Genomic DNA, 26,545 nt, shown 5'->3' on the forward strand with positions numbered 1-26,545 from the left:
TTAGACTGAGCCGAGAGAGAGCTGTGTTACCAAAGAGAGAGAGAGAGAGAGAGAGTAAAAGAGGAGGGGAGAGAGAGTGAGTGAGAGAGGGGCAAAGAATAGAAAGAGCATTGTGTTGCTGCTGAGAGAGAACCCATGTCTGCACAAAGAGGTAGGTGTACTGCTATGACTGACACACACATACACACACACACACACACAGAGAAGCAGGAAATCCTCTGACCCGGCAGAGGGATGAACTACAAGTGCGTACAGTACATGTCAAGTGTCAGGTGAGTGTGTGTGTTCTCTTCTGATTGTGTGACTTGCTGTGGTGCATGTAGCAGCTGTGTAGCAGTGTGGGGCAGGTGTGTGACTTTTCTATAACATGTGTGGAGTGTGCGGCGTTAGCAGGTGCTTCCAATGTGTTTTTGTGTGTGTGTGTTTGTTTCTTGTTTGTGGGATTATGTTGCTGTGGGTAAACACAGTGGCACACTTCTGGGTGGACACTTTTTGAGATCATGTGGGATTTATAGCAGTTTATGTGCAAGAGGCATGTGACTGAGGATACGTGTGCAGGGTCATAAGAGTGATTTCATCTGCTGAAACTGCATCTGACATTTGAAGTATGATTCGTTGATTTGATGATACCTGGACAGGGTGAGTGGTATTTACCTTTTGGCATTTCCTGTGTGCAGATCAGTGGGCATTGTTTGTTGAATAGGAAAGCGCATGTAATAAGGCAAAATTAGTGACATCACATCCACCTGTATGATGTGTTTTAGACTATTTAGTTGTCAGTGAGTTGGAGAAGATTCAGATAATTAGAAAACCTGGTCTCATGTAGATTGAGATGTTACAATAGTACAGTATATGGCACAGCTTTAATTGTATGTGCTTACATTTGGGATGTATATCATGTATGTATTACAGCTTCAATATGTAATGTTATGTATATGATTATTTTTCTTTATGGTGCTCAATGTAAACCCTCCTTTTATGTTCGTTTCTCTGGAACAGTAATAATGTTCCTGGATCATTTTGACCCGGGGCTAATTCAATTATCCAAAAGTGTCAGAACCCCAAAAAATCCCAATACACATTTTTTTAAATCTAATTTTTAACTCCATTACTGACCTTTTCAATCAATATAAAGTGCATTGGTGTTCTTTAATTCTCACAGATCATGGTTCAATGAGGATAACTCACTTGTTTTTCATTAAAATTCATGTTAAAACTTTTTTTTATGTACATTGCCTAAATATAAATACAATTCTTTTTCTTGTTTTTTTTAAGAAGTGATGTTGATAAATTAACACGACTCCTCTTCTGTCACATGCTTCCCAGATTTTTATGCTGCATTTAGCTGGTTTGGAAGGCAGATATTGCCTCAAATAGACTTTAAAAAGGGTCAATTTGACCTGCAACATAACAGGAGGGTTGAATATGTTTTCAAGAGTCAATTTCCCATATAACCTACACTATGACTGACATTAGAAAGGACATGAAACATCATTCAGCATCACTAAGTGGTGTGAAAGCAGAAATCTCAGAGGAGTTCCACAAACATGAGAGCACAACAATTTTTTTATTTCTTTGTTTTTTGATCAGGGTGACTAAACTCTTTCTGGTAAACTATCTGATTTCGTATACACCCACTAAGGTTTGTTATTTGCTGTTGGGTCATCCTGTACTTGAGATTGTTTGGGGGAATCCCAAAGTTGTACACAGAGTCAAACTTGCTTATAAAAAGTGGCCGGTGCCTTATCTGATTATTTAGGATAAGACTCACACAAACCCAGTAGTGGTTGCAAGGTCCAAAGTATGTCCCTGCCTCCACTTCAAGCAGAGGTAATTGAATTTCATACATGGTAATTTACTCTTCAGGGCAGCACCAAAGACAAAATTCTATTAACCTCCGGTAATTTGTGTGAAAGGAAAACAGCCAAACCAGGAGGTAGTTTTGGTCATCTGATCTGTGTTTGATTTCAAGCTAGTCAGCTATAATTCGAGATTGTTTGGACGCTCTAAAAACTATAGCAAAAATCACATTTGGTTTGGTTTGTGGACTGATACTAGTCTTACATTTCACAATGACACAGCAGATGCTAAGTGGTAAAAAAAAAAAAAAAAAAAAGGGTCAGTTCCACCAAGTGAAAAAGGAACTTGTCTTTAGAAAATTCAAATGTTGGTGTCTGCCTGTCTGTTGTGGATTTTTTGTATCTTGATGATATAACTTTGTATGCTGCTAGAGATGGACCCAGCTTCCTTTCAACAGCTTCTCAAAGATAAAGAAGAATCAAATTAAAGCTGTGTGACTGATTTGTGACTTGACCCTGTAATGTCATCATTTTGATGCCTTTAAAAACAATCTTTTAGGTCATTTAAAGCTCCTGTGAGGTGATTTCAGTTTGAGTTGATTATGGCACCCCATGTACCTAAGTAGCAAGTTTTTCCTTTCAACAATTTCTTCCTGTTTTTTTAATAACAGTTAAACGCAACACTGTCTGTGAATGTTAACTGTTGTAAATGTAAACAAAGGATGTTTCGGGGGAATGCTGTAACTCATTTTGTTGGACACCTACCTGAAGAAATGGTTAAAAGCCTTAAACATACCATGTAGAAATGATCAATCTCCTTGCCCATGGTCTTGTTTGCTTTTGTAGCTCATACAGAGGCATCTAAATCAATTTCATTCAGTTTCATCTCAGGTGAAAAAAATAGTGCCTAAAATGTTTATTTCAATCACCTAAAAAAGGAACACAAAAGAGTTGCACGTGTGAAGTTGCTGAAATATTGTCTACAGTTTCAGAGTAAAGTAACTGACTCTCCATGCTGGTGACAGTAAATCAGTGTTGTCATCATTGTCAGTAAAAAATTAAAGTTTCGGGATGCTCAGCAAATTTCTAAGAATGATTCAGCATGTCTACTTTTTTGTTTTCCTGTTAAAGGTCGGGGCAGACTGCCCGGGGTTAGTATCAGTGTCTCCTTTAGGTGAGGTCAGGCTGCACTGATCACTTCCCTGTGGCTGCAGGAGACGCTTCCTCTCATTGCTCGGATGACGCTAACAGAGGTTCCCTTTTTACAGGAAGGAGCAGACGATCCCCTTTCACAATAGTTTGAAAAAGAATATTTATAGAACCACTAAGTGTGTTATCGTCTCTTTCAACATTTAGGACAAACAAAAGTTTCCTGATTAACTGGAACAAGTTGCAGCAAGAAGCCTGGTGACAACTCAAGGACACTTTGTTCAGAGGCACAATGTGTGTGTGTGTGTGTTTGTTGGGTGGGGGGATAGATGTGTTTATAGGCGCTATGTCGGTTTTTGTGAGTAGATTTGCATGAGTGTTTTGGCGCTAGAGAGAAAAATAACAGTCCATTGACTCTCAAGTACATAATTGAAAACAAGAATTCATGGTATCCACTTTATATCCATCACTGTAAGGAGCTTTCCATTTAAACTATTGGTTTTGTGCATTAGAGCATGCCTCCCAAGCTGTAGCATCTAAACAACTCAATAGGCAATTACAGTTTTGAGGTACTCAAGTGTATCTGTATTAAGATTTTTGACATTTTATAACATGTTTTCCCACAGCTGAGCTTGTAATCACTTTGCAGCTCCAAGTACATTTTAACCCGCCCTGAATATTTCACCCATGAATTCCTTGTTTTGTCACCAAAGTACTTATTTACATCCTATTTATTTCCTCCTGCTTGTATCTTTTATCATAACCTTCCTTACTCATAAACTGTGAATTGAGTTCTTAAAATTTGCCAACTGTGTGTAACGTTATTTGAAAATGTCACCTGTTGTATGAAGTGTTGTGGTGACTTTGCCCAAGTACATAAGTCATATATTTGCTCTACCGCCTTCCTCTTTCCAAACATGGACATGTGACTTGTTCGAGGCGAACCACAAAAGCAGCACAACAAATGTAAGACCTGCCTTATACAGGGACGTTGTTGCCTCGCCGTCTCGTCATTATGAAACCACAGAGTCGATCTCCAACTGTGTCACCCTTTGACTCATGGCTGAGTGTAAAGAAACAACCCTCTCAGTATGTGCTGATTCAAAGCACTCTTCCTTCCTCCTCTGCTTCTCTTTCTCTTCCTCTCTTTTGTTATTCTATCTCTTTAACTCAGGAGATTTATGAGCCCAGTTTCAGATCAGCAGGGGAGGGCGACTCTGTTGGGTCAGTAGTCGTAAAAATGGGAAACAAGAACCAAGCTGGACTGCAACATGTTGCCAGTAAAGAACTCCACAGTTGTGACATCTTTGTGCACATATGGCAAAATAGGCCAACAAGAAAGCTGTGTAACTTGGACTGCTTGTATGTCTGTGAATGTGTTTTTTGTATCTTTGTTTGAATGAGAGCTTAAATGTGCTCTACCATTTTCTGCAAAGCAAAGTTATTTTTCCTGGTCTTGAATGGATCACAGAATCTGTGGTATGTTAGGAGAGCTAGCACCCACCAGCCTTTGATCCTCCTTGCAGGTTAACGGCCACATGCCTGTGTTGGCTACACACTGCTTTGATTTAGTGACCATGCGCCAGCTTAACCAGATACAGCCTACAAACAACCCTTTGTCCAATCTCTACATCAAAATGCTTCCATACTGTGCAGCACTATGGGATGCCGTGAGTCATCTGTGTCTGTTTACATCCAGGTAGTAAGGGTTATAGCATTGGTGCAGTCGCCATTAACTGGAGTTGCAGCCTTGGCTAGTGGTAACTTGCTTAAGTGGCTTGTAATTACGTTGCTGACTAGCCAGGGTGACGACACAACACTTCATTGTTCAGGCAATTGAATGTGCATATCCGTAATACTACCCTTTCAAAACAAGAAGCTGGTGCAAGACTTTGTAGTAGACACTGATTGCCATCTACAGTGGTGGGAAAACGTTTTCGGACACCCCAAATATTGCATTGATAATCACTCTAGTGCAATTTCTTTTAGAACAGTCACAGCCAGGTTTATTTATTTTTTGTTCAGTTTTGAACACATTCTATTATTTCTTGACTTTAATACCGACAATGTTGAGAACTGACATATTGAAACTGTCAATAATTAATCTTTGTTAGTTTTTCTTGTAAACAATAAACCAAAAAAGTATCATATGTATTTGTTTATGTCTTTCTAATGCTTGAAACACAAATATTTCATGACAATATTTGAGATTGTGTAAAATCTTAAGGGTGTCCGAAAACTTTTTTCCATGACTGCATAACAGCCAATTGCATTGGTATTGAGGACATTGAAACAAAGTTAGAGACATCTTGAACTGCTAACTTGGGGGAGGTGTATATGTGTCAAGGGGCAGTGACCCAAGGAATGTTGAGACAGCCTTTACTTGGATGCAAAATTGGTACAAGCCTCCAAATTCCAGATGGACCTTTAAAACTCTGACAAACCAAAAATAAAGAAGAAGCTGGTGCAAGACTTTGTATAATAGCAGACACTGATTGCCATCTATAACAGCCAATTGCATTGATCTTAAGGACATTGAAACAAAGTTAGAGACATCTTGAACTGCTAACTTGTGGGAGTTGTTTGTGTCAAGGGGCAGTGGCCCAAAGGATTTCAAGACAGCATTTACTTGGATGCAAAATTGGTACACGCCCCCGAATTCAGGACGGATCCTTAAAACTCTGACATAATAATTTCAATGTCATCATTGGACACATTCTGGTGCATGAAGGCTGATCAACACGGTGGACGGTGAAAAATGACTCTAAGATTTTCACCTCCACAAATGAGGAAATCAGATGTGTCCCAACATTTAAATACTTTGGTTTTCTCTTAGATGAAAATCTTTCTTTTAATCGTCGTATTGAGAGTCTAACTAAAAAACTGAGGGTGAAGTTGGGTTTCTTTTATAGAAACAGACGCCGTTTTTCTTTTGCTGCTCGTAAAAAGCTCATTCATGCAACCTTTGTATCTGTAATTGACTATGGTGATGTTCTTTATATGCATGCTTCCTCAGCCTCTCTGAAAATGTTGGACTCTGTGTACCATGCTGCATTGCGGTTTGTTTCTGGTTTAGATTTCTGCACACATCACTGTATCTTGTATGAAAAGGGGTAGGCTTGTCCTCCTTACACAACAGAAGAATTGAGCATTGGTATGTCTTTCTTTATAAGGCCATACTCCAGGAGCTGCCGTCTTATTTGTGCTCCTTATTGACTCCTAAAGTCGTCAGTGGCTGTCATCTTCGGTCCCATGGACAATTTATTTTTGTCATTCCTCTGACTCGCTCTGTCTTTGGTAAAATTGCTTTTAATGTCTTTGCTCCCTCTTCTTGGTTTGAGCTTCAGGGTCCCTGAAACTGGATTGTTTAATTCGATTGGAGGATTTTAAAACTAGGATAAAGGATCATCTTATCAGCCTGTGCACATGTTTTAGAGCTTAACACTGCTAATTTATAAATCGATGTAATAGTTACTTGTTAGTATATATTTTGTCCTGTTCTATTTTGTGAAACTTTTTATGCTGCTGTCTTGGCCAGGACTCCCTTGTAAAAGAGACTTTGTATCTCAATGGGACTATTCCTGGTAAAATAAAGGTTAAAAAAACAAAACACAAAACACATCCAATAAAAAAACAAAACGTTGATTCAATAGGAATTTAAAATCTAAGGCTAAAGCATAGACCTTATCATCAGAGACGTTTAAAGGGTTAAGGGATGAGTGCAGACCTTTATATCTGTCTACTGTGTTGAGTGATTGGTCATTCTGACATGAAACAGCAGCTTGTCTGGTGGAAAACAACCCAATCAATGAGCCCTGCGGGACTGAAGATTAGCCAATCAGCACCATAGGCAGTACCAACACAGTTATCAAGCTCTTATCAGGCTTTATCAGGCTGTGTAAAATGAGGACAAGATAGACGTTCATTTAGATAGATGGCATTTCTTCAAAGCCAACAAGGTAGTTTGCTTTGACTCTGCTCTGTTTCACTCCTAGAAAGTGGGGAAACAATATACTGGTGCATGGATCTTTGGGAAAAAGTTCACATGGCTATGAATCATTGCAGACTTAGGGCTGATAACTTTCTGTGTAATGACCTGAGGAAATCTATTACAGCTGGATCTTTGCAAAGTTGGACTCTAAAGAAATGGAGCCAAAGAAGTTGGCAAATGTGTGAGATGTCAGTAGTCAATAGTCATTTTAACGCAATAAGAATTTGTTACATTCTACATGTCAAAGTTATTGAACTCTTTTCTCTTTAAAGTTAATGACCGGATTGTTAGACTTCTAAACAACACTCACTTCTACTGCCGGCAACAGGAGTTCATGATAAACCTCAAGTCTTGCATCTAAGTGCTTTCTTTCACCGACCTCTCTCCAGACTAATAAAAGTAGCATATAAAATACTTTTTATATGTGTCTTGTGAAAAAACTCTATTAAAATGCTTCAAATATTTGCATTAAACTCATAAAAATGGAGCACAGAGTCGCAGAGTGATAGCAGATGTTGTTTACCCCTCCTGTCTTCCTGTGCCCTCCTTTTCCCCGCCACTCTATCTTCAATCACGCTGTAGCTTGAGTCATCCTGGCCTTACCTTATCACTTAGCATATGTGTTTACAGAGGGGGTCCAAAAATGAAACACTTTGGTCCAAGTATGTTTAAATGGTCCTCATATAGACACTTAAAAGTGATTGCATGAATGTGTTTACAGGTATGGGCCTTTATACGTGTGCTGATAAAAGTTTTGTGAAGTGACGTCATTTTTGTTTGTCCTTGCTGTCCAACAGAGCCGTTATGAGGTAAAGACTTTGTTCTGGATTGGGATTGAATTACTGGTCCAGTATTTGGGGTTAGGTTTGTAGTTGAAATCATTAGGGGATGCATAATGTCCATAAATTCCATGCATGTCCAGATGTCAGTGTTTTGTTATTGTGTTGCCTGCAAGCCTGTTTTCCAGTCTGCATTGATGTTCCTTTGTGATCTCATGCTTTTAATTTCCTGATCAGGTAAGCCCCGTTTTCTGTTTCAATATGTGTGTTTGTGACTGTGTGTCTGTGTCGGTTTAGTCCGCTGCCAACAGCATCGTCATCAGCAAATGTTGCACATTATGCAACAACTTTTTCCTCTGAACTGAAAGCAAAAAGAATGGCTTTGATTGGAAACAGGATATTTCTGTCTCTTGCAAAAAACTTATCAACAACTTAACAATGACTGGAAGGAAGGGTGGGCTTTGGGTCAGTACAAGGCACCTTTACAGCTCTCCACCGTTCCCTAACAGACTTTTATTTCCACTGTGATGAAGCTGGAGTTTGTTTTTGGAGCCAGCTGTCGTTAATGGAGTCATTCATTAATGTCAAAGTTTGTTATTTACTGCACCGGCGGGCTCATCGCAGATGTTCTCGTATATTTAAGATGTCGATGACAAGTGTTCAGAGTACTGACAGTATAAATCAAGTTATGTCAGTGACTTGTAAAACAAGTACACATATGTGGAAAGCCCATGTGGTTTCATTCTTGCCTCATTGTGGTCGCACGCCTTCGAGGAAATCCTTAATGAATCCCATGATCCCACTGAAGCAAGATGCTGGCCTTGTATGATGAGAGGCAGACAGTCATGCTGGCAGAGTTTGTGGTTGGACCTCCTCTAAGTATTGCCTTCTACGTGCTTTGATCCGGATGCAGTGCTTAAATATAAAGACCTCACGTTTCCCGACAGACTACAAAAAAAAAAGTCAGAAACTCAAATTTACCGTCTTCCTTATTCTGGCGAAACTTATTGTTTATCTAACTTTTATTGACTAGCTAAAGAAAATAGATTTTCTTTGTTGGAAGTAATCATAAATCTGAGCTGCATCAACAGTTCATTTGCTTTTTGTGTTTATTTATCCAAAAACTCTACATTTTTAATCGTAAGTCTGCTCAATCACAAATAAAAAACTAATAATCTGACTGATTTAGGATTTTTCAAACTGATATCAATTTAGAAAAATGTAAATTCTACCAATATAGTGAATGTATGAGCTAGACTAAAAATAAACAAATAGATAGTTGCTATCGTAAACACATTAATTTCTTACAGGCACCCAGATGAGCTTCCATGTGGTGCTGATTCTGGTGACTCCTTTGAACAAATATGGTAGCGTTTTTTGTGAAGATGACTAGATGTCCCATAAGCACCATCACCCACTGTTGGAAAAATTTGGCTCTTGCACATCGATGCATTTGCTTTGGAAGCAAATGAAAGATGCAGATCTTTTTAGCACTTCCTCTCTTTGTTCAAGATAATTTTAAACATGTTGAGAAGGAGGAGGTAGTGTTTTGATTTTTTAGCTACACAGTGTGGACTGAGATGTAACAATCACAAAACTTTGTAAACTCTGATTTATTACCGTTAGCTAGTTTATAAAAGGTTTAACGTTACCTGTTGCAGCAACGTTAATATGCTTGTTTACCAAGCAAAGCCGTGGTTGCAGAGTTTCTCCATCTAAAACAACACTTGGATGGAAAACTCGTGTATTTTTGCTAATCAGTCATCAGCACCCGCCGTGATTAGAAGATAAAGGAAAAAAAATCCTTCTCCTGCTAGCTGACTAAAGGGCTGTGCCCACTTATGTTTTTTATTGTACTGGCAGTGCCTACAACCCCAATTTCCGAGCATTTCTCACCAGCACTCTCTGTTGAAAGGTTAAAAAAAGTGTCCCATAGTGCTTCCATTTCCCTTAGCAGTGACCATTAAAGACTGTTTTAAAGTAGTCTGTATGCATCATTTCAGTCAGTGGCTTTTTAAGTAGAAAACATAAAAACAAGTGATAAGACTCGTATCGTAGTGTTAGCAGCAGCCTTAGACCCAGATATTGAAAAACTGTGGTGGTCAGTATCTCCTCTGTATAGAGCTCTGCCACTGTTGCCTCTCATTCTTATTGATTCTGATTGGTTGATGAAGAAGTGACACTGATCAGCACAGTGGTGTTCCAAAAGTTTAAATATTTTCACCGCAGTGACTAAGATCAGCTGACACTGAAGGTATTTTTTTCACAGTCTCTTACTGCTCACTGCCAAACTTTGCCAGAAGAGTTAAAAAACATAGCCACCTTTAGATGAGTGCTGAATATTGAGCTTGATTTTTCTGCAGAAGATCTTGGAAGCACACAGGTGCTAAAATTCAATGTAAAGAAATCTTGGTCATTATGAAGAGGCATTAGCATAAGAGTGAGGCTATTTCAAAATCAGTCAGCAACTCCTAACAATGTATTTCAATAATATTTAAACTGTTATTTAATGTCATCAAATGTTGCTGTGATGGTCACACAGTGCTAGAGTGTTGTAAACAATAGTGTCAGATCACCCTTACGTGCATGTCAGCAGTTTTAGACCTTTCATAGGGTTGTTTTCTGTATCATATCGAACATATTGCAAACATATTTGCCAATATCATAATATCGGCCCCTTAATTTCGACTGTACCGGTCAGACTACATAAATCCCACCTCCAGAGTCACTTCAAATCTTAAGGCTATTTTAATTGCGTAATTTGCGCTGTCGTCATCGAGGATCATACATCAAATCGTAACAAAAGCCGGAGCCGGAGTGGACGTGCCTTAACATGACGTTGAGAATTAAACCAAGAATGTTTTGTGGCTTGTTTGTTTGAATGTCAGATGTCTGAGCCTGACAGTAAGCCCTGGTAGTTGTCTCTTTCCTGTGTTAGCACAGCTCCACCCAGGCTCTGTAACGCCTGTGCCAAAGTGGTAGAAGAGACCTTTGGTAACTCAACTTGTGACATCACGAGGACTTGTGGTTAACTGTGTCAATGTCTGTTACCTAAATGGACAAATTTATAAAAGGGTGGCATGTGGTGCTTTAAATGTTTAATATTCAGTTTGAATATTAGATTTTTTATTGGAGGGAATTCTGCATATGTACTTGAACTGTTTCATTAATTAATCAGCTCTGACTGACTTTGATTGCATCGACACATGCATGCAAGCTATAAACAAGACAAAAAGCTTAAGCTAGGTGACAGAAACTGTAGAATATATGTTGCATAAATAAACAGCCTGATTTAATGGATAAGTGCCAAACTGTATCTGGTTCAAACTGCCCCTTAGTGATGTTTTAAAGAGAGGAAAATACAGTCTTGGACTTTGGTTGTTTCCTTAGAGCTTACATGGTCAAACAATTACAGGATACTTTTTGGTGACTCTGACTGGTGTGTGTGTTTCTTCACTGCTGGCTTCGACTCACACAGCTCCCTCCAAGGAGGATAGTTAGGGAGTGATACGTGATATAAATATTGCGCTGACGGTCTCCGGTGCATGTTTAAAAATGTGCGATCATGTATCTACATGCTTGCAGCGAGTGAGGGTAGTGACAGAATGTAACAGAGAATGGTTAAGCAAATTTGCAGGCGAATCATGTTTTGGATCGGCACACACCAACGCACGGACATGCACAGGCAGTCGCGAGCTCTTAGGCAACCCCCTTTTCTTCTAAAAAACACACTTGTTGGCGCACACACTGCCCCCGGAGAAAAGCAGGGGATTCCATCCGTCACACAGATGACATCACAGCCTGCAAGTAATAAAAAACAGCCAAACAAGGGAGTCCCCACTTCCCCCTCCCTCCTACACATCCCACAGGGGGAGAGAGAGAGAAGGGAAGAGAGAGAGAGAGTGAGAAAGAGAGAGAGAGAGGCTCTCATTAATTAACAGAGAGAGAAGGAGAGTCCATTTTAAGGGGGTCCACATGCACACAAAAGTGCACCGACACACGCACCAACGCACTTTAGTGTCTCCATAGAGACCGGCTGTGCTGCCCCAGCTTGAGGAGGAAATGCCAAACTCAGTGTTCCACTAGAAACACACACACACACACACACACACACTCACACACTCACACACACAGCTCTATTCTGATCCTCTGTCCAGCCCTGACGGAAAAGCCTCTCCTCATCTTATCACCCTGCTACCTCCCTCTGTCCATTCTTTCCTTTCCTGTCCTCCCCATATTTTCCTCTCCTTTCCACTTCCACCCCCCAGCCCCCATATCTCTCTCTCTCTCTTTCTCTCTCTCTCTCTCTCCCCCCCCTTGCTCTCCCTTTCTCTCTCTCTCCCCTTGCTCTCCCTTTCTCTCTCTCTCTCCCCTTGCTCTCCCTTTCTCTCTCTCTCTCCCCTTGCTCTCCCTTTCTCTCTCTCTCTCCCCTTGCTCTCTCTTTCTCTCTCTCTCTCCCCTTGCTCTCCCTTTCTCTCTCTCTCTTTCTCTCTCGCCCTCCCCTCTCAGTGGTAAGTTCATTGAAGTAGACAACAGAGGTAAGTACTCTCTTCCGCTCGCTGCTCGCTGCTTTAGCTCGCTGGAAGTTTCAGTCTGTGTGTGTGTTTTCCCACAGTAGACAAAGGTTAGCTTTACTATCACTGCTGCAGGTCCTGCTGCAGAAAACAGCTGTGTGTGTGTGTGTGTGTGTGTGTGTGTGTGTGTGTGTGTGTGTGTGTGTGTTTGTGTATGTGTGTGCCTTTTTATGCTCTCCTGAAAGGTGTGCTGTTCTCTACATTCTGGGTTTGTTTCTACAAGGTTTATGCGTGTGTACTCTGCCAGCTGTCATGTGCACCTAGATAGAGTCTGCCGGTTTACTTATCCTGGTAATATTCAAACAACCATGTGTGCGTGTGTGTGTGCGTGTGTGGTGTCTTATTCATCAGTCTTTTCCCTCACAATAGTCCTGTGAATACAGACACTGTAACGCCCTTCTCTGTCCTTTTATAAACTGTGAATATATGAGCTTGTGCATGCATGTGTGTGTGTTTGTGTGTGTTATAAATCCCTGAAGTAAACAGAGGAATTTCAATGAGTACTTAAGAGGGAGCTGTAACCAAACAAATAGTAGCATATGTATATGTCCTAGATTAAAATAAGACCTGGAACAGGATATGGTATTAATAACTGCAGCATTAACCCTAACCATAGGCCTCGGCTCATCATTCTGATTGGAGCCAACTGTTCTCTTGTTTAGCACACACTCTGCTTATTTCCATAATAATGACTGTGAAGCTGGTCTCCTTTTGATCATCTTCCAAAGAGGTAATCTTGTTGATCTTTCAGCATTAGCTAAGTACTTTTGGTGGAATTCCCTTTCAAACGTGAGGCTGAAATAACAACATCTCCCCCTCAAGAATCAATGAGCAGCTTTGGCGGGAGTTCAGACATTCCAAATCAGAAATCCATCTGTAGTCCCGGGTTACAAAACAACACAATTAAACACTCTCCGCAACATCCCCCGAGAGATTCTACCTCATACCTCAAGACACACAAGCTGCGACATCAGCAACATCTGGACGCAAGACGCACTAACACACCCCACTTTTTTTTTTTCCCTCACTCTTTTTTTCCCAATGTGTCCCCATCTTCCCCTCCTTTTTCCCCCCCCTGCCCCGGCAACCCCTCTTGCTTCTCCTTCCTGTCTGGACTGTCTGTCTGTTTTTTCCCGCCCACGCTCTCAGAGATGAAAGAGAAGAACCCCTGGCACATGCCGGTGACCATCATCATCACTGTGATTGGTGTCATAGCGATTGTTGCCCTGGTGACGGTAGCAGTTTTGCAGAACAGGCCCCTCCCCCAAAAGTACAAGGTATGTTAGAGGTAAAATGTAAAACTGTTATAGCGTGTTCACATGGTACAGAGGGATCTCTGTGCAAAGTCCACGAGCTAAATATGGTCTCTCTTGTCAATATGACCCTCAACCTGAATGACTGGTTCTAGGAATTTACTACCAAATAAGGCCGCTGGATGTTGACGAGAACATTAAGTCACCACTTTAGTCACACATGCAGCAGGCCCAGTTTGAGGCTGCACAGCGTCTAAGGTGCTGTTTTAGAAGCACCTCATATTTTCAAGGCAGTTTGGCAGAAAGCTTTTTAATCCTCACACTGAATGATCCAATGTTGATTCTGTTTGAGTTGCATTCCCCCCAGCATTGAACTGGTCCCCCGCCTCCCCTTCTGTCTCCTCTCCAGTATGGAATCGTGCTGGACGCTGGTTCCTCCCACACAGCTCTGTATATCTACGAGTGGCCGGCAGAGAAGGATAACAACACTGGAAGAGTTGAGCAGAAGAATTCCTGCAAAGTCAAAGGTATAGACACATCACTCTAACTTGAATGTTTACAACTGTTTAAGCACACAGCAACGAATGCATACCAATGCAAATATTTAAGGAAGCTTGATTTTAAGTTTGAAGCTCAAAGGTAAACACTCATCTCAGCTCAATAACTGTTATTCTTTCAGCAACAATGTTTGGCCTAAATCCTGAAAATATTAGCACAGATTTGAAATATGACAATGCCCCTTTCCCAAAACCGTGGTGGGGTCTGTAAATACTTTTTTTTGTATCATCTGAAGAATACTAAACCCAAATATTTAATTCATAAGGACCAAAACAGAGAAAGAAATTGAAACAAACAATTCATAATTTCTAAATATAGTTAATTGTTGTTCTATTGGCTGCTCTAAATGCTGAAGTTTTCATTGCATGTTCTCATTAAATACAGTAAATATCAAAACATCCTAATACATTACTGTCACCATACTTTTATGGCTGCTGACCTAATGGCAGTCATAATGATAACAAGCCCCTCATCAATCTGCTAGCAACGTATTGAAAGTGTGATAAGACCAATAAAGAGGGTTTGGTTTTGAGTTTCTAATCAGTTATCAAGCCGGTGTTAAATTGTAAATGTTAATAAGTTCTTGAAACGGATTGGGTAAGATGTTCATAATCTCCTTCCCTTTTTTACAGAAGATAAGTGCTAAAACGTTGTGTTGGGTGGTCCTTGTCGATGACTTAGGAGATTCCATCAGTCAAATCAGGATTGAAGCAGCTAACACTCACCACATAGATTGTAACATGTTCAGTCAAGGGTTGTTGTATGAGGCAGAAGCAAGCTAGCAATTAGCCCAGGATAGTTTATGTTTACTCATAATCATCCTACAGTTTAAGTGAAACAGTTAGCACAATTAGTGTTTTATTATTTTATTTTAAAGTAAACAAATTGGATCAAACACGTCTTAAATTAGTAAAGAGGATTAGGGCCACTGAAATAAAATGTATATATCCTGGAGGGTGGGCGAGCAAATCAGTGTTGTTCAGGGGTCCTTTTCTTCAACTCTGGGATTAGAGACAGAATTATGAGATTAAAGCCAGAATTCTGAAATTAAAGCCCAAATTCTGAGATTAAAGTTGGAATTTCAAGATTTAAATTGGAATTCTGAGATTAAAGAGGGAATTCTGAGATTAAATCAGAAATCTGAGATCACAGTCGGAATCATGAGATATTCAAGTCAGAATTCTGAGATTCAAGTCAGAATTCCGAGATTAAAGTCGGAATTTCAAGATTAAAGACGAAATTCTGAGATATTAAAGTCGGAATTCTGAAAATAAAGCCAGAATTCTGAGATCAAAGTCGGAATTCCGAGATTAAAGTCGGAATTTCAAGATTAAAGACGAAATTCTGAGATATTAAAGTCGGAATTCTGAAAATAAAGCCAGAATTCTGAGATCAAAGTCGGAATTCTGAGATTAAAGTCGGAATTTCAAGATTAAAGACGAAATTCTGAGATATTAAAATCGGAATTTTGACTTTAATTGTAAATTACAAAAAAATACACCTTGCAATAAGTTTTTTGCTTTCCAGCCCTTCAAATGTTTATATCTTTTCATTGGCCTTAATCCTCTTCCATAGATTAGGCTTGGAAGTGTGGCAGAATTGTTTCCATCTTTAGACAGACCGATCGCATCACCACTCTTTATGCTAAGCTAAGCTAATCAATCCTGAATGGAGGATCTTGTCATACAAGAGTGATTGATTCACTCATCTTTAAAGGAAGTTTTTGTGGTGGTTGTGGAGTGGGGTCAGGTGGGGGGTGTACAACTGAGTATACACTGTTACCCTGCAATTCAACAGTAATACAAGATGCTCATCATGTTGAAAAATACCAGTTGTCCCCCTCTTGCTTGCCTGTCATAAAGTATCCACGAAACTGCAATGTATTATTACTGTGTAGTGACAGTAATATAATGGGCATGGGCTATATTACAAAATATCCACTGTTCCACCCTTCTTATACTGATTTTACAAACATTAAGGATGCGTATATAAAAAGTGTTATGTCTCAAAATTCCATCTGCTCATTACTAAAACATTGTTAAAGACATTACTAACAACATAACACCTGTTTCAATTGTGGCGCATACTATTCCTGGCTTTACATGTAAAGTTGAGTTATGCTTTTTTCTGAAAATCCAAATGAGTCTGTTTGAAATGCCTCGGCCTCAGGGCAACTTTTAAATGCACCAGCTGGTCCTGCAGAACTATAAAAGCACTTTTGAATGCACACAATTTAATAGACAGGTCTATAAGCCTGACTCCCTCTGTGAGATTCTCTTCACTAATTTGATTCAAAAACTGCTTTTTACCTCTCAAAGCACAGTCTGTGTGTGCCGGCCTGTCTCTTCATGTAATTTACTCGGGTTATCAAGGCTTAAAGCGGAGCACTTCCACAGCACCAGACAGTGGATTCCCGCAGATAATAAGATCAACATGCCCCTCTGAGCAAGGTTTGCTTAAAGCTGCAGTGCAGATGTTTGACTGAGCCTTCCTCATGAAGCGATATCTTTTAAGAGGTTCTTTTAAAGACTGAAGTTTTAGTCGAGCAGCAAACTGGATACAGGAAGTTGTGACCCGAAGCAATAATTCTGGTGTTTTAATGATATTTGTGAAGAGTCAGAGAAAAATAGAACAACAGCAGACGTATCTTTTAACACAGAAACTGTAATTGAGATGTTAAAACCTACAACCAGGCAGGTAAAAGGTACGTGGTCATGCTGGATATCCAATCAAGGATACATCTGGGTGTAATTTTGCTCACATGAGGCTCAAATAAATCAAGTTAAGCACTAGCTTCAGGGGGAGAAGATCAGACGAACTTGCAGGAAGCAGACACCTTGATAACATCTTCAGCAAGCTTCCTTCTCAAAGAACAAATGTCTTTGCCAGTTCATGAATTTTAAACAGGTACTAGCATCTCTGATCCCAAAGCACTTATTATATTCCAAACTCTTGACATTTTGCAGGTCCGGGTATCTCCAGCTATGCGTCAGCTCCACAAAAAGCAGCGGAGTCTCTGAGAGTGTGCATGCAGGAGGCCGAGCAGTGGGTCCCTGAGAGAAGACACCACGAGACCCCTCTTTACCTGGGGGCCACTGCAGGAATGAGACTACTGAAGTAAGGCCCATGTATACACACAATCAAACATAAAACATGCACCCAGTAATACAGCATGCCATTTCATGCTGACTCTAGTGTATCTTCAGCTTTTATAGTGTAATGTGCTTGCTCTGAGAGCCAAAGTGCAGCTATCTGTAGCCTTTTCCATCCGCCTGTTTCGTGATTTATCTTCACATGAACTAAACTGCCGGAGCAGTGAATGTGTTACTGTCAAATCCATTATACGGGACACGGTCTATTCATTATTTATGGGCTGCTGTATTGATCTGAATTATGGATGGGAATCACTCTAATAAATTTGAGTTGTGTGTGCAGTATGGAGAACAGCTCGGCGTCAGACAAGGTCTTTAGAGCTGTGGAGGGAGCCCTGCAAATGTCCCCCTTCTCCTTTCAAGGAGCGAGAATCCTGAGCGGACAGGAGGAGGGCGCCTTCGGATGGGTCACAGTCAACTACTTGGATGACCGCCTCGAACAGGTCTGAGCTTCTTTAACCACTTATAGAAAGAGTTGTCCCAAATCCAACACCAATATTGGTATCACTGTTAGTACTGGTATTGATATTAATAATAATAATAACAATAATTGATAGGATTTTTATATCGCTTTTCATGGTACTCAAAGTAGCTTATTGACATTGATGCTGGGATCAGCTAGAGCTGGGTGATATTGGAAATGATGTTATCACAATAAATATTTCATATCAGTTAATAACAATAAGTAACACGATAAATATCAAATCATTATTTCATTTAAAGGCAGATTTTTGGTCCTGAGTGAAAGTTCAAGGAACCAGTCAGTTTGTTAACTTGTATCTGGATTTAGTTTTCTGATAAGCTGCTTGAATCCATCATTTCTAACAGTGCTAACAGGAAGCCAGTCTTTTGTGTAAGATGAGATTTTTTGTGAAGTTTAGTTTGTAGACTCTTATTTTCCCCAGGATTATTATTTACATAATTTGATTTAAATTTACAACAAAAAAATATCAAATTGTAAACTGTGCATCAGTTTAGTGGAGTATTGTTTTGAGCTGCGCACTCCCCTTTGAGATTACTAAGGGTTACGGGCAGAGTGAAGTTGTTTCCCACAGTGCAGTGAATGCATCACACTTATTTAGTGTTCAGTTGTAGTGCGGCCAACAGAAGTGGTCTCTGTGCTCTTCCTCTACCCACATCCTGAAAGTTTATTTTTGTGGTTTTTTTCTTCAGAGTGTTGCAAAAAAAACACATTCTTCACATTTCATTTTACATACAATTATTCATTACAACAGGTTTATACTGAAATCAAACTTGTCTTTTGTTTAGACAAAAGCAGCACTCTTTTTTCTTTCTTTTTTTTCACTCCTTCAGACTTCCCCCATCTCCTCTCTTGATAAAAAACATTAAAATACTTACAAACAACTGTACAATCCAGACTGAATACAACTTGGCCACAAATTGAATCTGGGATGTAAGTATGCTGTTCAGTAACACAAGCAGTCACCCTCCCTCCAAAAAAAAAATCCCACCATGTGACAATTACAATGTTACACATGTTTAGCACTAGCAGAGAGAGCAACTTTAGTCAAGCTAGCAAAATGTCAGCAATTACTGTTTCTCCACCAACATTTTGCAATCTTTTGTACCACCCTAGTATGGGAGGGGTACTTGGTGCCAGTACTCAAGTCTAGGTACTGAATTCCAAAGGAGAAAATGGTACGGGAACATCTCCACTTTTCGATGTTGATCTATTTTCCAGGCATACACATCAATCCATGTGCTCCAGCTGTGAACTAAGTACAATGATTTTTGTATCTTCCGCAGGGTTTGGAAACCACAGGGGCCCTTGACCTTGGTGGGGCCTCCACTCAGATTAGCTTTGTATCAGATAAATATGACGGGTCAGAGTCACCCAGCAACTCTGTGAACTTCCGCCTCTACGGAAACGACTACAACCTTTACACTCACAGCTTTCTGTGCTACGGGAAAGACCAAGCGATACGACTGACTCTGGCACACCAGACGCAGGTAAATTCCGATACTATTTTCCCTTTTAACGTTGTCAGGCTATTCAGTTCAAATCCAATTGGAGTTAATTTGAGACGCAATCATTATAAGAGATATGATGTGCTGAAACGATACCGGCATTCAATCTAATTACCTCCCTCTCTCTGTGGCTTACACCTCTTTATCTTGCTCTATCTCCTAGTCAGGTCCAGATGCAATATTAGATCCTTGTTTCAACCCTGGCTACAACTCAACAAAGAACTACTCAGACCTCTACAACAGCCCCTGCGTGTCGGACAGGAAACCCCAGAGGCCACCTCAGAGCTTCATTCAAATGGGGGAAGGAAACTTCCTTAAATGCCAGGCAGTGGTCAAAAACATCTTCAACTTTACTCACTGCAGATACAGACAATGCTCTTTCAATGGGGTCTTCCAGCCACTTCTGCAAGGGCCATTTGGGGTAATGTATCACAGTGTCTTGGGGAACACTGACTATGTTTACCCTCACAGAATATAATGTTTGTTGCCCTCGTTTCGAAAAAGAAAATACTGCCAGATAGTTTTTACATGCCTTGTATTCCTATTTACATTCAGCCATGCATACTGAATGTTGTTTTGATATATGGCCATGCAAACACAGCCTCCTTTGTTTGACCACATTCTTGGGTATCTTCTGAATTGCTGAACAGCAATTATATAGTACACATATTATAGGTGCAACTAGCATCCACTGTTTGAGGCGAAGAAGAAGACCAAGCTAGCAAAATGTCAGTATTCTGTGGTTTCCATTACAGGGTTTAGGCTATTTTTTTTAAAACTAAAGTTAAGACAAATGGTAACAGTTTTCTAAACTTCAAAAAAATGTTTGAATGTTTTTGTATAACAGGAGTAGGGTTGCAAAAATTGTGGAAAATGGTGGAAAGTTTCCGGTAAATTTCCATGGGAAGTTAAGCTGGGAAATTTTGGAAATATTCCTAATTGTAAACTTTCCATGGGAATTAACAGAGAATTGAGGGTAATTGAACGGAAAGGTATCATATCCAAGCATAAATATGTTTTGTTATAAGCAGACATCCATCCAAAGTAATACATATGATAATTGTAAGTTAAGCATTAGTACCATACATCAAATTTGTTAAATATATATTACCACATGATATGATCAAAACTTACTTCACTTTGTGTAGTCCACAGGCTCAAATGTGTGGCTTCAATAGATTTGTGCTCTGGGATCAAAAGTGTGGTCCAGGATTCTAGAAATCATCTGTGCATGTGATGGAGGAATGCACAGTGCATGTAGAGGGCCCTGCAGTAAGCAGTGTGCTATGTGCATGTGATTGAGGAATAGCATATATGTCAATTTAGTAAATTCCTGGTTCATTCACATTTATTCCCATAAATTCCCGTTAATTCCCATGGAAAGTTTCCGACTTTGAAAATTCCTGGAATTTTGCAACCCTAAACAGGAGCTGTGAGCCACTGCTAACGTTAGATTGGCTCATTTCAAACTCCCTTTGTTTTAAGTTAGGATTCCCTCAGTGTACTTAGCCTTACAAGAATGGTAGCAATTATGTCACATCCATAAAAGCATCACAGTAGACAGCTGAAATAAATTATATCCATCTGTTTTTTCTGTCACTCTTATAGCAGGGGGATTTCTTTTTGGCCTACAATATAATCTAGGTATCAGTATGATTTTCAGGAAGGAGTATAAAGACATCAGAGCATTCACAATTACTAGCACATTTCACATGTCTTCATGAGTAAAATGCTCTGTTTCAAATAAGGAATTATTTGTAACTTTCATCCGTAACATGCTGTTCTGATGGGGGAAAGACATGTCACTGCTAAACTTAATCCTGGCCTCACAGCCTCACAGCTACTTGCAAATTACAGACAAGTAAGGTCTGAGTCAGTGAGGTCAGAAGTCAGGTCAGGTGTGTGTCACTGTCTTATGATTAGAACTTACTATTTATAAACTGAATGATTAACTTGTTAGGGATACCGTAACAAGTTCATGTCTTTTAGATTCATCTCTTCTTCTCCTTTTCTCTCTCTCTCTGTAGGCTTTCTCTGCTTACTACTTTGTGATGAACTTCCTCAATCTTACCGACACATCCATTCCTCTGGACACAGTCAAGGAAAAGATAACACGCTACTGTGCTACCCCTTGGAGTCAGGTCAGTTATGGCCATCAGTTACATACTTCTGCCATGTTTATCTACTTTCCTGTTTTGCCCATGGCCTGCACATGCTGTCCACTGATTTTATCGCTGCATGTTCTTGAACAGGTTATACAGCAGCATCCCGACGTTAAGGTGAAGTATCTGGCAGAGTACTGTTTTTCTGGCACGTACCTCCTCACTCTGCTGACAGAGGGATACAACTTCACCTCACAGACCTACTCGGACATTAAATTCATCAGAAAGGTCAGTAGATCAGAGTCCACTCCTTTCCTGTCTCACACACCTAATATCTACGGCTTCCTGATTTCAATCATGTCGTATTGGCCGTTACCCAATAGATACTTCCTTCCCGGCAATCTGATTGGCCCAGAAGTGTTAACAGAGTGTTGATATAGAGCAGGGGTGTCCAAACTTTTTTCAAAGAGGGCCACATATGATGTTGTCAGAATATCTCAGGGCCAGTGGCTCCTACTGAGACTTAGGAATCCTAAAAGTTATACATGAAATATTTATTTAATATTTAGTATCATTATTTTCCTATGGCAGGATCACGATCTAGATTTCATCACACTTCTTTTTCATGTTTTTTTTAAGACCTTTCTGACCAGCAGACAACATTTTAAGAACTATATAATTACTTTCCTGAGTTCTGAACATTTTTGATGCACCAAATTGTGCCTTTTCTGCACAATTTTATAATTTGATCTTGTCTTGTGTCCTCTTTTGTGTCTTCTGAAGTTTTAGTGTTCATCAAGAACATTTTCACATCATGATAAAAACATGAATTTGAAAACTTGTCAACTTTAAGAGTCCTTGTGTTTCTTCTTTATTGCCGTCTTGCAGAATTCCCAGAGCTTTGGTTTTAGACAGGTAGTCCATATGAAGCTTTTTGAGACGTTTCTGGATTGACTTTAGTTTTGTTTGTAGAAAGAAACTGTGATTAATTTCTTTGCTATAAATAACACAATTTAAGATGGAAGCTTGGGGCCATAAATAAATGGACCTTGGGCCGCAATTGGCCCCCGGGCCGTACTTTGGACACCCCTGATATAGAGTATAACAGAACTCAAACTTTTAATTGTATGTATCACTCTGCTTTAAGTGTTCTGAATTTTGTGCCCAGTTGAGCCTTTGTGTATACTTCGCATTCACCAACATGAAACCTCATAACACCACAGACATGATGATATAAAAAAATATATGCCAGAAGACAGCAATACATATTTTTAATACACCAATATATATATATAATATATATTTATATATTTTTGATTTTATTATTGGGATTTATTTCATTTTAGTTGGTAAAGTGTTTCAAAGTGGACAGTTATGGAAAAAAATGACTGTCCAAATTTAGATTGAAATTGCTGTGTGTAACAGCTGTCTGTTAAATATTTACATAAGTGTCATTTCAAAGGCCTTTAAATACTTGTTGCTACTTGTAGAAATGCTGCACAAAAATAATAACACACTAAGGTCGTGCTGAAAATCACTACAGCTGTGACTGTCTTTGACTGAACTGCTGCCGTGCCGATATTCAGTATAGCAGCACTACCTGTTGTGTAATATTGCTCAATAACTGCACATCCTTATCATTCTGTATAAATGTGATATGTGCTCTTTGATTACAATCCTTCTAGGGACATTTTGTGTTTGACTAGTAAGAGACTGTGGACATCATCTGATTTAAAAAGCTAAGGAAAATTATGCATTTTCTCCAAGTAAGGTATATCTGAAGAGTTGGTCATGTACCTCATACTTTGCATCAACGTTTCTTTGTCCAACCACTCAACTCCTGGGAGTTCAGCACTTCATACCTCACTTTAACCTACATATTTCAACAGCATTAGCAAAACAAATTATTGAACTTCTCTATGAAAGGACAAACTCAGTTATCCACTAAACACCGTCAAAACATTACACCATTCCAAGACCCCTGATACACATTTCCATCAATGACGGTTATGTTAAGGAATTGGATGTTCTAGTAAATGGAAATATGGTTAGACAGTGAGAAAAGAGAATGCTGTTTGAACTCTGAAATGAGCTCTCAAAGAATCCAAATCACTACAATGACTTTGCTGGAGTACCAAAAAAACGGTTGGTTCTCTGCTTAAAAATACCAACAACATCTTCCAACACTATAAACATGGACATGACATACAACTCACAAACCTACCCTTTGTTAGGTAACATGTATGTTTCAATGAGTGCCTCACTTATGTACTATCTTATCAACACATGCCTCAGATGGAAATTTAGCAAGACACCAACAGCTTTCGGATTCTAATGTATAATTATTCTACGCCCAGATTACTAAACTTTGTGAAGCAACAAGTCTGTTGCAATTTCCCATAAATTGTTGCAAATCTAGATGTAACACAATGGGCATACTGAGTAAAATGAACAACCTTCCAATAAATATATTGAAATTTTCAACTCTACTGCTGCAGACAAAGCACTTTGCCTCTCTTTCTTCACCAAATCAAACCCCCCTAGCATCGAACCGACACAAGAAGGAGCTGGAAAATTGGACCACCATCCATGTGATTAATATGCAACCTTCTCTGCCTCCTAAGACACAGAGGGCCCACAAATAAATCATCAGTGCAGTTAAATAATTGTGCTGTATCTCTGCCACAATAACGAGCCATGCCCTTTTCTCTTCCTAGACAACTGGCAAAATTAACAATTAGTCAGCCATGTTTTACATAATGAAAAATATTTTCATATATGTACAATTTAATGCTTTGTATAGCCCACATTATTTGAAATGGACTGTTTTTGAAACATTTTCTTACACTTACCTCTTCAATTATTGTCTTGAATTCTTCCCTCGCTCTTCATCAGGCACCTTATAAAGAGAAATTGAGATTGTCTGTTTATCTGTTCAAATCACCACCTGACATTTCAAAGTTATAATGCAAAGCAAAGCAAAGCAACAAACATTAACCTCACATTAACAGCTGTAGGAGACCTGCGTCACTTTTTCATATGGAGTTGTTGTAATTTAGCAAGGAATTAGGCCAGCTACAACATTAAATTACATTTCAAACCTTTTAAGATTCATCACCAGTGAGTGCACAGTGGTAATTACTCAGAATACTTCCAGCTAAATGCAAGTTTACACAAGCTTGAATACCTACCTTACTGCAGTGAAGTGCAAAGTTAGCTTACAGGCATCACTGACCTAATACATAACTAGCATGATTGACAGTACCAGATGCACAGGACTTATCTGTACACTGTACTTAGCTTGGCCCCTCACCATAATAAGTGGAGTTTCTTCATAGAAGTCGTCAGGGACCTGAACTTAACCTTCAGTTTCAATGAAAAACCGTCCAGAGCCGACTTTTAAGGTTTAGAAACATGCTAAAGTCGGACTATTTGGATATCATCCGAGGAGGATGAAGCTTCCGGTTGTATTTGCCGCGCTTGAATCTGATTGGATGATACCGTTCAGCTGGCAGCCAATCAGAATCACCATTTACATATCCCACAGGTATCATGAAAATGTTTGCTCGGTAGTCTTGATATATACTTGGACAAAAAAAAGAGGACTGAGCCAAATAAATAATTTACACATTATAATCAGTTCATCTTTAAATAGGTACAATTTGGAGTATTTCATAGATTGGTTTATAAAAGTATCTTCCTCTAAATCACAGCTGAAAACATATTTTTATCAAAAGGCCTTTCTGTAATATTGTTTTATTCACGATGTTACATTTATTTTTAATCTACTTTTATTCATGGTTCTCTTTTATTAACTCACTGTTTTATTTATTTTACTGATTTTATCTGTTTTAGCAGTTTCTCTTTTATTCTTTTATTCAGCTGTTTCTCTTAAATTGTCTTGCCAGCCCAGATACCTTTTAATCTTTGCTGATCCTGCTTTGGAAATGTGTACATAGTGTTTCATGAAAAAAACTAATCTAATTTTGCTTTCTTTTAACAGTCAAATGTAAATCTTAATAGATTTTCTTTAGGCTACTTGCTGTAAATTACCTTGTTTGACATCTGCCCCTTTGTGGCAGTTATCGATACAAGAAATTACTATACAGAAAATGTCAATCATTTTGCTAATGGTCCTGTCTGTTTGTGTAGGTCAAAAGCCTGCCAGTCGGGTTCATTACCAGTTAAACAATCATTGTAGATGCCATGAGCAAAAATATAGACTTAAGGGGAGAAATGTGTGTGCTTAAGCCATGTGCAAATATTTTGTTAGGAATTTAAATTGAAGATGATAACTTTGATTTAATGTAAATGTGTCTTCTGAAATGCTGTGAGTAGAAACTAATTTAAAAAAAACGCTAAAAAAAATATATGATAAATTAAAGTATGTAATCTCTGCGACTCCAAAAAAAAAAACCTCCAGCTTGTCTTCCCTATTCATTATTTTGACACCATTTGCATATGAAACCATTCATTTGATTCTGTGCCCTGTCTGTACCAGAGTTCTTTCTGGATTCTTCTGTGGGACTTACTTTGTTTCTTTGTGTCTGTGTGCAGATAAAAGGCAGTGAAGCAGGCTGGACGTTGGGCTACATGCTAAACCTGACCAACATGATTCCAGCTGAGGCTCCGGACACTCCCCCTCTACCCCACGCTGGCTACGTCTCCATAGTCACTGTCATGGCAATACTGCTCTTCATCCTCTTCCTCATTAGCCTGCGTCCTCTATGGCCCCGCTGCTCCAAACAACCCCAGATAATATAAACACATAGGGTTTTACACTGGGGGGGGGGGGGGGGGGGGGGGGGGACATCAGTGAAGGTTATTCTCCAAAATTTGTGAATACCATAGTCAACTTTACACTTTACAGCCTCTGTGGAGAGGTCAAAGGTCAGAGTCTGCTGCACAACAACAGTCCCATAGCTCATGTGGATTCAAGGACATTTCAGAAGGACAAAAACTTTCTGTCTCAGGGGAGTGAGTTCTGCTTCCCTGGTTGAAGGACATTTCTGTGTTTGTGTGTATGTGTATGTGTGTGTGTGTGTGTGTGTGTGCCTGAATGTGTGAATGAGAACGCCTGCTTGAATGTGTGCACCCACATCAGTCTGCATGTTTGTGTCTTGAATTATGATGTGAATATAATAATGTTTAAATAAAGTAACCACGGTTTATATAAAAGGCTTGATGTGCTGGTCATGT

At 39.4% G+C, this 26,545-nt stretch overlaps 1 protein-coding gene and 1 long non-coding RNA gene across 5 annotated transcripts in view; one reads left to right on the forward strand and one right to left on the reverse strand.

Annotated features, from left to right (window-relative positions):
• LOC117830081 overlaps positions 1–24,836 on the reverse strand; it is a 63,429-nt gene extending 38,593 nt beyond the window's left edge. For all 3 annotated transcript variants that reach the window (XR_004634724.1, XR_004634725.1, XR_004634723.1), the window contains exons 1-3: positions 24,660–24,836; positions 24,199–24,245; positions 13,867–14,058 (exon numbers count right to left, since the gene is read on the reverse strand). This is a non-coding gene — a long non-coding RNA (uncharacterized LOC117830081). The remainder of the gene's footprint in view (positions 1–13,866; positions 14,059–24,198; positions 24,246–24,659) is intronic.
• Positions 1–26,526, forward strand: entpd1 (ectonucleoside triphosphate diphosphohydrolase 1). Of its 2 annotated transcripts, none has more exons than XM_034708024.1 (10): positions 1–151; positions 13,442–13,569; positions 13,955–14,072; positions 17,070–17,220; positions 17,539–17,698; positions 19,023–19,226; positions 19,408–19,665; positions 21,272–21,385; positions 21,497–21,634; positions 25,904–26,526. In XM_034708024.1, exons 1-10 carry the CDS (start codon positions 136–138, stop codon positions 26,108–26,110), a joined length of 1,494 nt encoding a protein of 497 aa, XP_034563915.1. In that variant the 5' UTR covers positions 1–135; the 3' UTR covers positions 26,111–26,526. The 2 variants fall into 2 exon arrangements, with proteins under 2 accessions (XP_034563915.1, XP_034563916.1); XM_034708025.1 differs by lacking the exon at positions 1–151 and adding an exon at positions 12,179–12,256 and having other exon boundaries at positions 25,904–26,144.
• Positions 26,527–26,545: the final 19 nt, after the last annotated feature.

This window comes from Notolabrus celidotus, chromosome 18, assembly GCF_009762535.1.
Source record: "Notolabrus celidotus isolate fNotCel1 chromosome 18, fNotCel1.pri, whole genome shotgun sequence".
NCBI lineage: Eukaryota > Metazoa > Chordata > Actinopteri > Labriformes > Labridae > Notolabrus > Notolabrus celidotus.

What these genes read in the sequence shown, in the direction of transcription:
- entpd1 (XM_034708024.1), top strand. An exon ending in CCCTCCCCCAAAAGTACAAG is followed by an intron (nt 13,570 to 13,954) that starts GTATGTTAGAGG and finishes TCTCCTCTCCAG; the next exon opens with TATGGAATCGTGCTGGACGC. An exon ending in GAATTCCTGCAAAGTCAAAG is followed by an intron (nt 14,073 to 17,069) that starts GTATAGACACAT and finishes GACATTTTGCAG; the next exon opens with GTCCGGGTATCTCCAGCTAT.